Genomic DNA, 16,397 nt, shown 5'->3' on the forward strand with positions numbered 1-16,397 from the left:
TATAAAAGCCATGAAATCTGAAGGTGGATTTATGTAAGATTTATGTAAGACCCAGAAATCTTGCCAGGTTTTTGACTGGCGAGTCCAAATTCATTTTCCTACATAAAAGCCAAGATATCTGAAGGTGCATTTATATATATATACATTTACATAAGCTTTATTAAGGAGCAGAAAATTGCCTATTGAGACAGACTGTTTTAAGTTTTTGGCCAAAAAAAGTTTAATTGTGATTTGTAACAGGAAATGTTCCAGATCAATACTCATGGATGCAGCTTACTAGTACTGCATGTGAATAAATAGAGAGAAAAATTCAGACTCAATTCAGACTGTTACTATTCACATAATAGTAAGCATCAGCATCATCAATATCAATACCACCTTTCAAAAAATCATTTCATGTGAAACAGTAAAACTACTAGTAAACTCACCTATGGGTGCATTGTCAAGTATGCGTAAATCAAACGCTCCCTGGTAGCCGACCCGATAATTGGTCCTACTCCCAGAATCCCATTGTACAACAACAGTCTTATCTGGCGAGGTCTGGCTTCCTGGGCGCCCGATTTCCACCACGGTTCCCACGTGCCCCTCGCCATCGTCCTGGTTACTCCACTTCCAGTCAGGGCCGCGAACAACTCGCAGCCCTACCTCCATCTTCAAATCCAGGCGTAAAAATGTTCCCAATGTAAAGTTTTTTCTGTGTATTTTCCGAAACTGTAGACGTATATATCTTATTTTTAATTATTTCCACAGGGAAGGTTCTTCGTTCTTTAAACAATGTTGTATGTAGACTGTTGGTTTTTTTCTTTTTTCTGCTTTCCTACTTCTGTTGAGAACACGCCCTATTAATTAGTAGCAGCCTCACCTCTGAAAAGATACAAAATCATGATAAATAAGATATATATTGTAATGCTTCTCAAACTATGCTTCATCCCCTATGTACCTTTAACCAGCAGTACTAGTACTTACCTTATGGTACTAGTAGTACTTGAATTCAAATACTAATACACAAAATTAACTACAAAGTGCATTTGGATGGAATATTCACACCTAGTTCTGAATCCTCCCAGTCCATTCCAGTGGAAATCGTCGAGACACAAACACCCTAACGGAGTTAGATTCAAACACACATAACATACTAAAGAGTGCATTATGATGGAATATTGGCACTTCATTACAAATTCTCCCAGTCCATTCCATTGGAAGTCATCAAGGACACGAACACCTCAACAGACCGTGTTCCTAGATTCACATAACATCCCAGTTGGGTGTCGGGTTAGCTTGTTTCAATAGCTGCCTGAGACAATTAAAACGTTAAGCATCATCAGTGTAAGACTCTGTGAGAAATGGCACTGGACTGATGTAACAATTAATTGACTGCATGATCTCATCCTGGTTCTGAACATATCCTAAATCAATACTGCACTTGCTCTGAAATACCACCACTTTCTCTGAAATACCAGATCACGATTAGAACATCAAATATAGAGGAGAATGACACTTTCTAGGACCTAAAAAAAAAAGAACGATTAATTTCCAGTCATTTACGGTGATTTTCTGCACACATATTGAAGTTGATTAGTGCTTGGGTTAACGAGAGGATTGGAGATGTTCACTACCAACAGTGATATCAATACAAGGGTGATGATTCAATGCACTGAATCACTTCAACAAACCAAACCAAAATTAACATTTTGATGTCAAACTAGCAGGCTTACATAATTTCAATATGCATTAAAGTCATAAATCCTGCTCCATTCTATCCACTACTACCTACTTTCAATGACTCCTTCACACCTCAGGGTGATTTCAGTTGAGAGTAAATAGTTAAAACTCTTATTTTGACAAAATGTCAATAATTATTTCTCTCTTTTATAATCTTTACCCTTATTTAAGTATTTCAAATTATCACTTAAGTACCAGTCTCTGTAAGAATCAGAAAAATAACATAGGGGCATTGGAACATGACCCTCCCAGATTTTGTTTTCTTTTAATTTACTGTGAAGAACTATGCTAAAAACTAATAAATTGAGCCCGAAAAGTTGCATATTTAAAATAATTAATTTTTTAGAGCGTTTTATATTTAAGCCTGAAATTTTTCTCCCATATGCTTTTCTATATAAAATGTTCAGGTAACCCCATATTCACTGACAAATAACTCGTATGGCCGACGTAGTTATGTAAGATGGCTATACAAGATGTTTACAGCATATATTCAGGTACCAAAAAATGAAATAAATTTTTTTTCAAAACACAAAATGGTTAAATTACATTAAAAACAATCAACGCTAAAACTACGCGAAAAAGACCATCTGCGCATGCGCAGTAGCGGTGACTGCTAAACTACGAACTCATTCAGATGTAAATAAATTGAATTAAGGTTATTTATCTCATGAAATGGATATTTTTTGGATAAATGGCACTTGTTTTCTGGATTATTTATTGCTTGGATTGTTTTTATGCTGACCGGTGTGTAGTATTTGTTTCCGCACATCGTTTTTTTTATATACAACATAACTAATTTTATCCAAGATGGCGGGAGCTCTGATTGCCGTCGGTTTCGTATGTGGAAGGAGAATGCACACAGTTATTTATTTACGGCATGATATGCAATTTTTCATAAGTTACCCACAAGAAAGGACTGGTAGAACTTTATGGTCGTAAATAATCGGCACTACTAACTACGGATATCAAGAAAACTACCAGGTACATGTACCACTGTGAAAACCTCGTCTTCTCCCTCACGTGCAGCTGCCGTTAATATCCGATATAATCGACAAATAAGTAAAGCACTGTCAGTTACTATACTCTAAATTACAGTCAGTGTTAACTTTGATACAGGCTTTCTAATAAAGTTTTGATGTTCAACGTGAGTTTGTGTTTGACGGCTATTTACTGCTTGAGTATGGTCTACCTCCAATTTAAAACAGCGCCCTGTAAGGCCCGTCGTGCCCTCTCAGGTACTTGAAGTCGATAACAGAACAGATTACTTGAATACTTAATATATACAGTAGAAATTGGTACTCATACAAGTGGAAGAGATTTCTAGTTCTTCACAACCAGGATTCTAAATAAAAAAACTTGTAAAATAAAATAGACATGTAAAAGATATCTGTCAATAATAATAATAATATTCTTATATGGTGTCTTACGTGCTACCTCAAGGCGCCTTACAATAATATAACTAAAATCATTAAAAAATCACTACAATATTTAAATCTGAAACAATTGGAAACCATTTAAAATTAACACTACTAAAAACATTATATATATATATATATATATATATATATATATATACCTAAGAGATATAGACAGATTTAAAAATGTGAGTTTTAAGAAGGGATTTAAAACTGTCAAAGTCGTCTGCTTTTCTAATAAAATTTGGTAAGGCGTTCCATAATTTGGAGGCATAGATTATAAAAGCCCGATCTCCATAACTTTTGAGGCACCCCTTCTCTAAAATAGACTGTTCTAAAATAAGGTCATTCTCAGAATTAAAATGTGTGCACCGCCTTGGTCAGTTAAAACAGATAGGATCAGATAAATATAATGGTCCTTGTGTATGTATCACCTTAAAAATAATACAAATACAAGCAGCCAGTTTTATCCTTTCAGAATGGGAGTGATATGGTGTGTACTATTGCACTTTATTTGACAAACCAGTCTTGCAGCTCAGTTTTTCTCGGAAAGATATAGCAGTACATTAGATTTTCAGTCACAAAAAATACTAAATGAGAAAACAAGTTAGCATTACTTTATAAGCCTTGATAATCATGCTATTTGTATTAAAGACTCACCTAATCAAGTCCTGCTTAGTATAATGCTCCCACAGTTTTGATATTATAAAGTCTGTGTTATCCATACATTTTTCTCATATTTCTTCACTGAAAACTAGCAGGTGACCTAACTTTACTCTTTACATTAAAATTTTAAATAGTAACTTAAATAGGGGAAATTATCATAATGATACTTTCTACCTGATTGTAACATGCCAAATTAGTCCTCAGTGTTGAGGCAGATGTTGGACTAGTCAAAATGTATGATCATGCATGATTCTCGAGACAAAATGCATCAAATACTATCATGTTGAGGCACCCTTAACATTGATAACTGCTTTGCATTGATATCACAACTTCTAACAGTGTAGCTGGTTACCAATGGACTTTACCTACAACAAATATTCTTACAAATAAGTTGTATACCAAAAGAAAATTAGCAAAATTAATAAATTATGAACATTTTAGGGCAAGGAGCATGAGGGAAAATATATATTGGTATTTTAAGTTTGTGACAAAAATGCTGAACACCATAACAAATATTCATATAATTTACTACTATGTAGAGAAAATGCCTCATTTTCTTTCAAATAAGAAAGACTAAAATGTTTTAATTCACTGTGACTTGTTTAAAATATATTCATATACAATTAAAAGAATCAAATAAAAATGTTAACTAATCTGGGGTGGGCACTGCTAAATCCATGCACATTATAGATAGTAGTTTATGGATAGGGGAATTTTTTTCCTGGACAGTGGTAGAAGGTCCACAAGAGATTGAAACTGAAGCTGAGACTGGTAGGAGATATTTCTCAACTATTGGATGTCAACCAAAAGAATACCACCACATTGCTGTTATTGTATGACCTTGAAAGATTAACACCCATTGTCCCACTGTGAAAATTCATCATTTTAAAGTTTTTTTTAAAGATCACAAAAATATTTACCTGTGTGCTTTTGACTAAATCAAGTTATTTAGCAGGACACAAGTACAAAATTTGTATTTTAATCCATTTTTAAAGCAGAAATAGCGAAAAATGGAAAATTTGGTTGACGCCATCTTGAATTGTGAATTTAAAAATTTGCATTTTTTTTTAATGTTTGAAAAAAGATTTTTTTATAATATTAACTCAAAACATTTACTTATAATGTTTGACAATATTAGGTGGGTTTGGCCAGTCTATGAAAAATGTATTTAAAAATGGCAAAATTTGGGCATTTTAGCTAAAATTTGAAATTTTGGAAATCTGCCATTTTTAGAGTTGTTTTTCTAAATTTTTAGGACTGTTTAAAATATTAAGTAATATGCATTTGACTTAATCAAGATATAATATTTAGCAGGATACTAAAATGAAATGTGTGTTTTATCCATGCTTGTTTAGTTTAAAGCAGAAATAGAGACATTTTGCCATTTGATTGCCGCCATCTTGGATTAAGAATTTTAAAATTTGAATAATTTTTTGAAAAATGTGTTTGAAAAAAATTTTATTTTTGATTAAAACAGTTCAGTATATGTACTTCCTTATGTAATGTATGTCAATAATAGGTGGCTTTGGCCAGTGTATGAAAAGTGTATTTGAAAATGGCAAATTTGGGCATTTTAGCAAAATTTTGAATTTTTGAAAATTCCCCATTTTCAAAGTTATTTTTTTTATTTTTAAAGGCCAGCAAAAAATAATATTTTTTATGTTTTTCAATTAATCAAGATTTGGGATTTAGCAACATACAAATATAAAATATGTGTTTAACCATGTTTGTTATTTTTAATATACACAAATATGTAAAATGTGCAATTTGGTTGCCGCCATCTTGGATTAAGAATTTTAAAAATTGAATAATTTTTTGAAAAATGTGTTTGAAAAAAATTTTATTTTTGATTATAAAAGGACAGTACTTGTACTTTCTTATGTAATGTATGGTGATAATAGATGGCTTTGGCCAGTCTATGAAAAATGTATTTGAAATTTGCAAATTTGGGCATTTTAGCAAAAATTGGAATTTTTGAAAATTCCCCATTTTCAAAGTTATTTTTCTAATTTTTAAAGGCCACCAAAAACATTTATTTATATGTTTTTAGTTCAAATAGGATATGATATTTAACAATGTCTGAAAATGAAAAATGTTTATTTATCCACATTTATGGTTTTTTTAGCTCAAATATAGCTGAAATTGAAATTTTGCAATCTGGATTCCGCCATCTTGGGTGAAAATTTTTAAGTGCTGTTACCATGGCAACCGAGGGTGATTCAAACAAACCAATATCCATTATGTTGGTTTGGGGCTATAATGAACAAATACACCAATTTTCATCAAAATCTGAGAGGGTCATGTGCCACCCTATTCTGAACCTTACAGAGACTGCTACTTAAATTTCCTCATGCTTACCTTGGTAAAACACAGAGCAGCCTTGTTACACTGGCCCCCAACTTCACATTTTTCCCTTCTCAGGACCAACTACTATTTACTAAATAAATCTCGAGTTACAGATAGGTTCTTCACCATCCAGCCAAATTATCAAATTCTAATATTTAAGTGATCAAAAAGTCAAAGTCCAAGTACAAATCTATTCCATTTACTGTGGGATCACCACTACCGCTCCGTTCATAAAACAATATGTGCATGTATGATAAAGCCAAATTACAAGACATCTGCTGAGGGAGTGTCTCAAAAACATGGGATTGTATCATACTTATATATTACAATATTGCACATAATATTGTCACATGCATGTACTATAAGGATACACCATCTGTAGATAGGTGTTTGGCTTTTAAAGGGAATGTGAGCAGTTTGCATGAATCACTATGTTTTTCCAAGTCTGTAATTTGTAAAGGTATGTTGAAAAGAGTTTACACATATCTACAGATACTGTGAAAAGCATTCAATCTCGGGTCCTTATGAAAATGTCATTGAAAGCAATGTTATCAGTGCCTATGAAACTTAGAAATCTCTTTCCACCATGCTTTCTCTCCCATCCTCTCTGAATTTACTTCCTGCCCCACCTTCTTCTTTCCCCCTCCTTTCCTTCCCTCCCTGTATTTTCTTTTTCTCTCTATCCTCTTCTTTTATTCCTAACCCTCTCTCTCTAACCCTCTCTCTCTATATATATATCTGAGTATTTTCATCTGCTCTCTATCCTCTTCTTTAACTCCAAAACCTTTTCCTCTCCCCAAACTAGCTTTAGCTCCCAAACTTACCATCACATCTCCTCGATAATTCACCAGTTCTGTTTCTAAACATCACCTCCCCATCTCAGCAACATCCATTGCCTATTATGCAAAATTACAGGCACTTTCTGGTGTATTGGGAGAGCGTTCCCAATACCCATGACAGGGAATTATGTTCAATTATGGGACTTATCCATAAAAATATCTGCTGCATCAACAGAATTTCACTGAATTTGAGTCCCCAAGTGAGTGCATGGGTCTGGCTGATAAAAGGACGTTAGTTCTCCAGGAAGTCATTCAGAACAGAAGATCCGAGGATCCACGTGTGGAGGCAGGGAGACTATCAGCTCTTATTTGATGTAGGGTCTGCCATATTTGATCTGTGGATCAGTGGATCCTTGGATCTTCTGCTCTGAATGGAATCAATCACTAGCAAAACAGGTACGACCTCACACATGCATGCATAAACACATGATATGAGAAGTTCTTCAACTTTTATTCAGAGAGAGAGAGAGAGAGAGAGAGAGAGAAAGAGCTTTTCTAACTAGTAAATGATTGAGTGTCCATATGTGTTCAAAAGTATAATATTATACCATGTAAAAACTTTTGCATACAGGCATATTGTAAAACCCATATATTAAATTACCACCAACCTTAATCTCAAATATCCTAGAGATGTACCAGCTACTCTATGTCCTAGACAAAGAGGGCGAGTCCTCAACCAGATCTCTCACCCAGTTAATGATATTGATGACATTGACAACAGGACATTCAGTCTCCTCCTTCACAGCTGTCTCTCAACCTACAGACCTTCCTATCTCTCCAAACATCTTAATCAGTTCATATTACTAGTGCACCAACAGCCATGGGCACTAATTAACTCCCCATTAATTACCAATTAAAGTCTGATCCCTTCATTTGTTGTGAATAAAAGCTCCTAGAGGTGTCATTATTAAGTATAAACCTCATCTAGCCCCTATTGTACAAGTGCTAGGATGGTTTGTTAATGACTTAATCTCATCATGACCCAAGAAAAAGACAAGCCTTCTCTGAGAGAGAGAGAGAGAGAGAGAGAGAGAGAGAGAGAGAGGAGGGTTGAGAACTTTAACTATATTGACTAAAAGCATAGGTGGCAAAGGTTTTCCTGAAAGTGAAGATTTGTATTTAGGGATGGCCCCTGGAAAACAGTATTTTAAATTTCATTTACAATGTTGATTGTTCTTAAAAATTAAGGATTCTAACTACAAAATTGAGAAAGAGAAATTAAGGAGATATTTCACATCCTGGTCATCATTAATATATTATTCTTTATATGAGTCACTAAATTAATATATAGTCTACAAATTAAAATAATTACAAAAGGGGAAAAAGATAATTATGACCACAAAATATGCAACAACGTGGCAAGTACAACTAATATGGTATGCATACATTTATAACAGCAGGAAATGTACTGAAAGAGAAGTGAAATACATGATAAGATACAAACCAGGATGCGCCTGGTTGAAATTTAAGAAATTTCTTTCCACAAATATTTTAACCCCAAAAGGCAGCATGTGGAAATGGAAGGAAAAAGACACTAAAACCATATATTGTCAAACTATACCACAAAAAGTAGAAATTATACTATAAAATACATTATACAAAGAGAAACTAGCATCCTGTCAATTTTAACTGCAACCTAAAGGCATGACCAATGGCAAGTTTTGATAACTCATTTCTGAATTAATAATAATAATAATAATAATAATAATAATAATAATAATTATTATTATTATTATTGCAAGTAAAAAAAAAAAGTAGGACTCTGCAATTAAATAACACAAGAACTTGAGAGGAGCATCAAAACACACACAAAAAAGAATAGTTGCAGATAAAGTTAAAAGTTACAAAAAACTCAGGTTAATAATTTTGAGGTTAAAAAATTTGTTCAGACCACATCGACCACCCATCATTCCAGGCATGTGTGAATAAGCAAGAACAGGTTTTATTTCAGATTGAAAAACAAGTGGCTGTCCCACAGGCAAATAATTAGTCAAGTAATTCATTTTATTGACCCAGGGCACTTCCCTGAGAGAGCAAGTGCAATGCAGGTGGTCCACATCATAATATTGAACCTCACTATCTATACAGACTTGTGTAGGAGGCGGTGTGGGTTGTACAGGTATTGATCAGGACTATCTCCTGGACATTAATGCATTATTACATTAATTCATGTATCAACACATTGATGAAACAAGAGCCTGCTCGTTGAGTCCAGTCCAAGTTGTTTAGGCCCTATTTTGATAGACACATTAACTAGTTTGATCCATCTAACACTGTGGGGGATTCTTGTTGAGTGCAATCATTGGAATCTGCCTAATTGTCTGACACGCCTTCTTTAACAGTTAGGGGTTAATTGACTTTTTACTAGCTGCTTGAGAGAGCCTGTCATTCAGTTAAGCTGATCCCCTGCAGAGTTGGACCGTCCTTCCTAGTATGATGTGTCTATGGGTGCTTTCCCAGAGATTTAGATCGATCTAGAGATAAAGATTTAGATCGACCTAACTCCCTGGGGGTTCACGCTAAATTGCAGTCAGCCGAGCGGGCACCATAGTTAATTACCCCCTTACAGCTTTTAGTAGGCGGGACAGACGCTTAAGCCGGCCAAGCTGACAGTAATCTAGTGAGACTCCCCACAGGGATAGATTGATCTAAAAATCTATGGAAATGGGGTGTATCTCATTGCTCCCTTTGATTCTATAGTGGCTAAGTAAATGTTCAGATTCATGGGCTGCTGTCATATCACTTTAGTGTTATATGATGTCATCCAGTAAGTACATTCATTCACATGCAATTTAATTGTTTTAAGATAAGCAGTATGTCTATGTACTGAATACTCCACTCTGAACAAGAATATTTCCAGGGATCTTGTAATTTATATTTTTCTAGCTTTTTCACAAAGTTACTTCAAATAAATAAATAAATAAATAAATAAATAAATATATATATATAACTTGCCGAGGATCAACTCAAATTCCATCACATTTCTTTTTGCATTGTCAGAGGGTATACTGAACATACAAACATTACACACCAAGCAAAATGAGAATACGAAACCACTCGCTATAAATATATATTTATAACTAGTATCTCTTTCAAACAACTTTTCATACATACAAATTTCAATGGGGATATACTTCCAACCATTTCCAAGTAAAGTAATGATAGCTTAAATTATCTTTTCTTTGCAAAAAATGATTATCATGTACCTAACCAAAAGAAATTAATCTAATCGATCTGTTGTCCCACCCACTAACACTGCAACAGAGTAAGTCATATACCTTTAAACTGGCTTTCTAGAAGGCTACTATACCCTAGTAGATTCTACTTCAACTGGCAGAATTTTTAACTATTTTGATTCAACTGGATACTTTAAGTTCTGAGTTAAAAACATCTTATTAGGAAATTTTATTATTGATCATATTATTTGTAATTGGTTTTATGTGACTTTTTTTCGCTAGAATATAAACATATATAACATATATATACCTTGGTAATAGTGTTTTTAATTATGTCTGTTTTATGTAACATCTAGTGAAATTTTAAAATGGATTTTAGACTTACAATAAATAAGTAAATAAATATATAAATAAATAAATAAATAAATATTATTATTATTATATTATTATTATTGTATTACCGTAGAAAGCCATTGTTATCACTCTGGTGTCTCACCCACTGTTAAAATGTAAATGTCTCATATGGTTAGATTGGCTTCCAAATAGGTTAACTAGGTGTGTACTATTTCAACAAGCAGTGTGTATCAGTTTTCTACCTGCCAAATGCCACCTACTCGAATTCTACACTGAAGTGAGGGGAGAGTCGATACATATTTGATATATCCTCTCTTTGGCTTCCAGTTGTTTGAAATAGTTACAATGTGTACAAAGCTAAGCTTAATTGGAAATGCGACCACACAGCAGTATGCTATCCCATATTTTGTCAAGGGAATGCTTTCACAGTTACAACAAGAGGCCGCTTTTAGTTTGGTAGGAAACAGGCAAAGGAAGCGGACATTTTCAGTTCACAGTGACACACCTACACAAAATGATAACAAAAGACTTCTTGTTAGTTTCAGTGATACCATTTTACCTAAAGGAAATATTTTTGAACACATAAACACGAAGATTAAATTCTGATACAAATAAATTCTTTGATTAAAATATTCCTTTTCTCTGCACTGTTATATAACCGTGGCAAACAGTGTATTGCAAAAGTTCTCTCTCAATCTCATTTCTTTTTCAACCTAGCAGCATGCAGCCAAACTGAGAAAATATAAATTATTAATTGTGAACACTAAGCAATGGCAGGCTCTTGCTGGGCTGGAGACCAGTCAGTGATGTCATAAAAATACCACAGGACTAAACAAATTTGATTCTATCACACTGGGAAATCATTGTTTTTCTGAGTATTTCTCTAAAACACTGCTGTAAGAAAACTGGGGTAAAAGCAGCCACTCACCATTTTCCTTCGTGGCCAAATTTCCTAGTGAAAAAAGATCTTCATTGTAAAAATCAATAGAAAGCACAGCCAAACACCATCAATTCTAACTTAAGACAGATGATGATGATAATAACACAGACAAGGCACCTTTCAATTAATGCGCTGACAGTAACAGAGTGATCAATCAATTTAACGCCTTGGTGGACTGGTGGTTAATGGCTGAATAGCCAGTGGTCAGTGGTTGAAGGATCAGAAAGTTCTGGACAAATCTGGGCTCTTGCTTAAAGGTTTTCTCCACTAAAAAAAATTACAAGTATTATCAAACAGCAGACAAAATAAATAAATAAATAAATAAATAAATAAATAAATAAATAAATAAATAAATAAATAAATAAATAAATAAAAAGTCAGGGTAGGAATTTGTCTATCAATACTCTCCATTACCATTCCCCTGAGATTTTTTTATGCTACCTGTCCTATAATATTTACATAATGATCTCATTATTTTACATTCTACTTCTTGTAACAACCACAATATACAGGGAGGCGAGTACTAATACCTGCCGAAATGACTAAGGAGGGGAGAGGAGGGGTTAACCCCATTTTCTTGATGAAGATGCATGATCTTGATAAAATTCAAACCAAAATAATTTGTAATTTTTAACAAATCTGCTTCCTTCAAGACTCTTGAAATAAGTTATTTTGCTGAAAAAAAAAATGCTAGCGTGATGTAGCACAGAATCTGGTGCATCTGATCGGCTGAATAATTAATGTGTTGTTGATATTATTGGCAAACTGTGGTGCCTTAAATAAAGAAATATCGACCATGGAGAAATATATAAACTTTTTCAGTGTGATCAAGAGAAAAGGCAAAAGAAACAAGGAAACAGAGAGGTGAGGACAGTTCAGGGACATACACACACAAATGGTTTAGTAAATATTTAAGTGCAACTATCCATTCAATATCAAATATTTTATTAGTAAACCCTTTAAACTTAATTATATTCATAAGAGTAATTCACTCACTAGTAAAAAAAAAATTCAAATTGAAGATATTTTTTAAACTTTTTTCAAATAACTCAAAACAATGATTATGTCACGCTAACAAAGCTCTTCAGTGAAGGTTTGAAATGTAATGCCTCTTAGGTAAAAAAGAGTTTATCTCTATACAAAGGACACACTATCTTACAGTACTAATTTTATATAAAGTAAGATGTAAAGTAATGAAAAAAAAATGTTAAGAATACTTCAGCACTTTAATAGATTGAGGACTCGAGAGTTTTGTGCAACTTGCAGAAACACTGTTTATACTGTCAAGTCTGACATATTGGTTAGGCATGTGTGGCACAGACTGAGTGGGCAAAATTTACTTATCTTTACTATTTTCTAAGTAATAACCACTGACACATCAGTATGACCTTTTTCCCAGCAAATGGTAAAGTTTTCTGTACCACTCCAGTTATAGTGGTAGGCAATTTATAGTCCTTAATAACCTGGCTATAACATAAAGGAATCATCAATGGCCTTAACAGAACAACCAGGGTTGGCGTGGCCAGTCTACTGATATTGATCCACTGGGGCTTGTGAAAGGAAGTACCCAGCCCCCTCCTCCCCATAGCGTAATTAAACCTGGTACCATACAGAAAACTGTACCGATTAATGTGAAAAGACTGGGTATATGAACAAGTCCTGCTTATGTTATTAGACTGGGAGCATAGTGAACCTTTTTAGAACTTATTTAAATCATAAATCATATCTGTTATATCGGTATTGGTTAAGCAGGACTGACACAGACTGTGTGAGCAGCAGTCACTTTTCTTCACAAAACATTTTATTCCATAACCATTGCATCGCAGCACTATGCCTTCATCCCACAGGCACTCACAATATCATTTCTCTCTCTGTCTCGAGTACTGAGCAGGAAGTAATCCCAGCTAATGGATTAACCGTATGACATTTCACTGTGGATTCATGCCTTGTTAGACACTATTTTTGTCTCAGACAAATGTTGGATGGAGAAGGAAATTGTCTGCCCTGTGGACAATACCTGCATCAATACTGTCTTAGCTGTGGAAATGAAAAGCGTTTTAGCCGGGACTGAAATCCTAAAAGGCCAGTTCAAACAAAGCAACCTCATTGACTGCATTGACTGAGTTTTATTCCAGCTGAAGACCCTGCTTTCTTTTCGTGATTTTTCAAAGAAAGATAATTCTCACAATTCAATTTCATCAAACTCTTTAGTTGAAAAATTATAATAAAAAGCATGAAATATCAATTTAATTTAATTAATAAAATAATAGCAATTTATAATTTCATTAGTCTGAATTATTGCAAGTGGAATTCCCTTTTTAAAGGTATCATCTGCTTCAAGACATTTCTCTTATTAAAGTCCTTTATTAGAAGCGCATTCAATATCATAATACCTCCCACTCAGACAAAGTTTGAAGCAGAAGGTACCAAGGAAAGCATCTTTTTTTCTTTGCTCCAACAGATGAGAAGGGTAAACCACATCCTCAGTCTCATGTTCATTTTTAATGGGAAGCTGACAGAACAGGCATGATGACAATGTGTCTAATAATAATTCTGTGGGAACAAAAGAAAAAAAAATAGAATTTTCATGTTCATTTTTTATACCCTAAGTTTCATTCCAGCTGAAGACAATCTTGTTTTCCTAAATACCCATGTAACCTTCAGTTGTTCTCAGCTTCATCAGTAAAATGCTTCATCTCATTCTGACTAAGCCTATTGAATTTTCAATGTCCTTGGATGCCAAAACTTGAGAGAGATGGTTGCAAACATGACAGTTAACATGTAGACAACTGAAACACAGGGTACTACTTGAATGATGTTTGCATTAATGGAAGGATCTAGCACAATGGAAATATCTAGCACATTTTTTTTTTTTTTCTTTGCACAAATGAAATCTGAAATGCATTACCTCTAAATGATACCACAAGACACAGCTTACTTGCATTATAAAAGCAATGACCTGGGGAATCACAATCAAGATACAGAATGGGAACATAGAATGCTGAAAGAAAGAAAGAAATCACTGCCTAATTTAACTCAGCTCACCAAAAGCCATTTGGCCAAAACTACACCCAACGCCTGTCCCATATTTTATGGTCACATTCAGGAAGAAAACAAAGACATATACCACAGTTACTCCCAGCAAATATCAAGTGTTAAAGACACAACACATTTGCAAGAATTATCAACTTAATTGGCATACAGCCAAAACAGAAAAATGTTCGATCTGAGGCATCATTACATAAATTTGTTAACATAACGTCCGAGTCTGGCAATAAATTTGACGATGTTTGGAAAACAGATCACTGTCGTTTCCAGCCAGTCATATTTTGTGAGTAATTAACTTTTCAAACATTTAGCATATATGTCCCAGAGTCTGGGTCAGATATATATCCTAGTCACGCCAATACGATATAAAAAACTCTCTCTAACAAGCAGGTGTGTTTATCAAGCGGGATGGGCTGTCAGATCTAAAATGACACCAAGTTGATCAACTTACATCAACCGAGTCGATGCTCCAACTTCCAAGCTGTTTCATCCTGTTAATAATCTATATCATGTGTAGCTAAATAAAAGGCACTATACAGAATAAATAACAAAACTTTTTTTACTGTACCAGTAAGTCGATTCGATCATGGTAGGTGAAAAAATTGATCACAGTTCGCTAGTTTGTACGAGTGTTTTCTCAAACATCCATTTTGGACAGAGTTCATGGTGGAATGATCCCGCAGTAAATACGTTCCTTTGCATCATTAGGCAAAAAAGCTCAACAACTTTAAATGTGTAAATTTCTATTTAAAATACAAGAAAGAAACCATGTGGCACGTAAAAATCTAAATGATGAAATACTTATGAGGTTGTGTATTTTTATATCCAATGTTTATCCACAGACAGTCATTGCTCATCTGTGAACATCTTGTTGTCGCTTGGCAGTCTGGTAATTTGCAACCAACTGCAGTAGATGAGCTTTGCGGTACAATCACTCTGAAATAATTTATGAAACATCGGAAATTGAATCCAATATATAATAAAGTCTAAACAAAAACAACTCACGCGTATTATACAATATTCCTACAGTAAAACATAAATAACAGATTCTTTTCTTATTATTATTGGGAGATCGTCACGGGAGAAAACGTGATACAAGGAACAGCTTTCTGAAATTGATCCATTTCTTTGTACCCGAAGGTGTGTCGGTCGATGTAAAAGACTTATTCCTTATGCAAAGTAAATTATTATAATAAACAGTTCAATTTACCTGTAGTATGTTTCTCTCTGTTATATTATCCTTAGATTAATAAAAAACGATAAGAACTGGGAAAAAAGCACAACCGGAAGTGATCTCAACCCAGCTCCCATAAAACTGACGGTTCTCGTTCCTCCATGTTTGATACTTCGGGACGCCATTTTCACCAGGGATCATTGAAAGTTCATAGATTTTAGGCGATCGACCAAGCCTCCAACATGGAGGAGACGAAGATCATATACCATATTGATGATGAAGATACTCCATATCTGATCAAACTTTCAATTCCGGCAGATAAAGTGACACTGGGAGACTTCAAAAATGCCTTAAACCGACCCAATTACAAATTCTTTTTCAAATCCATGGATGACGATTTTGGGTGGGTATATATATTTGTTATATTCTGTTCTCTGTTGTGTGCTCGAGCCACCCAGGGCATTATGAATGCTTAGCTGTATTCGCAGTATCTCTGTCATGTTGTATGTATCTGTGATATAACTAAATTTGTATTTGAAGATGCTGCGATATTTGTGACTTTGTTCGAGTTGCAACCGGAGATATCGGGCACCTGCCTTTGAGTTATCTGCTACCACTGCAGAACGATTCTTCTCACTGAATCAGATCTGGACAGCACATTTTGCATATCTAGGTTTCAGTGGGCCATAATCCAGCATGCAACTTTATCTTGAAGTG

At 34.3% G+C, this 16,397-nt stretch overlaps 2 protein-coding genes across 6 annotated transcripts in view; one reads left to right on the forward strand and one right to left on the reverse strand.

Annotated features, from left to right (window-relative positions):
- The window catches only part of LOC106164494 (E3 ubiquitin-protein ligase MIB2), a 29,485-nt gene extending 14,109 nt beyond the window's left edge, over nt 1-15,376 (reverse strand). For both annotated transcript variants that reach the window (XM_013542433.2, XM_013542432.2), the window contains exons 1-2: nt 15,075-15,376; nt 429-864 (exon numbers count right to left, since the gene is read on the reverse strand). In XM_013542433.2, coding sequence (XP_013397887.1) covers nt 429-651 — 223 coding nt within the window. In that variant the 5' untranslated portion in view covers nt 652-864; nt 15,075-15,376. The remainder of the gene's footprint in view (nt 1-428; nt 865-15,074) is intronic.
- Nucleotides 15,377-15,815: 439 nt separating this feature from the next.
- LOC106164491 (segment polarity protein dishevelled homolog DVL-3) overlaps nt 15,816-16,397 on the forward strand; it is a 77,795-nt gene continuing 77,213 nt past the window's right edge. For 2 of the 4 annotated variants that reach the window (XM_086995107.1, XM_086995108.1), the window contains exon 1: nt 15,816-16,083. In XM_086995107.1, coding sequence (XP_086851233.1) covers nt 15,923-16,083 — 161 coding nt within the window. In that variant the 5' untranslated portion in view covers nt 15,816-15,922. The remainder of the gene's footprint in view (nt 16,084-16,397) is intronic. The other 2 variants (XM_086995106.1, XM_086995111.1) reach the window with 2 other exon arrangements.

Source organism: Lingula anatina, chromosome 9 (assembly GCF_051362555.1).
Source record: "Lingula anatina isolate TDL-2025a chromosome 9, LinAna3.0, whole genome shotgun sequence".
In the NCBI taxonomy this organism is placed as follows: Eukaryota; Metazoa; Brachiopoda; class Lingulata; order Lingulida; family Lingulidae; genus Lingula; species Lingula anatina.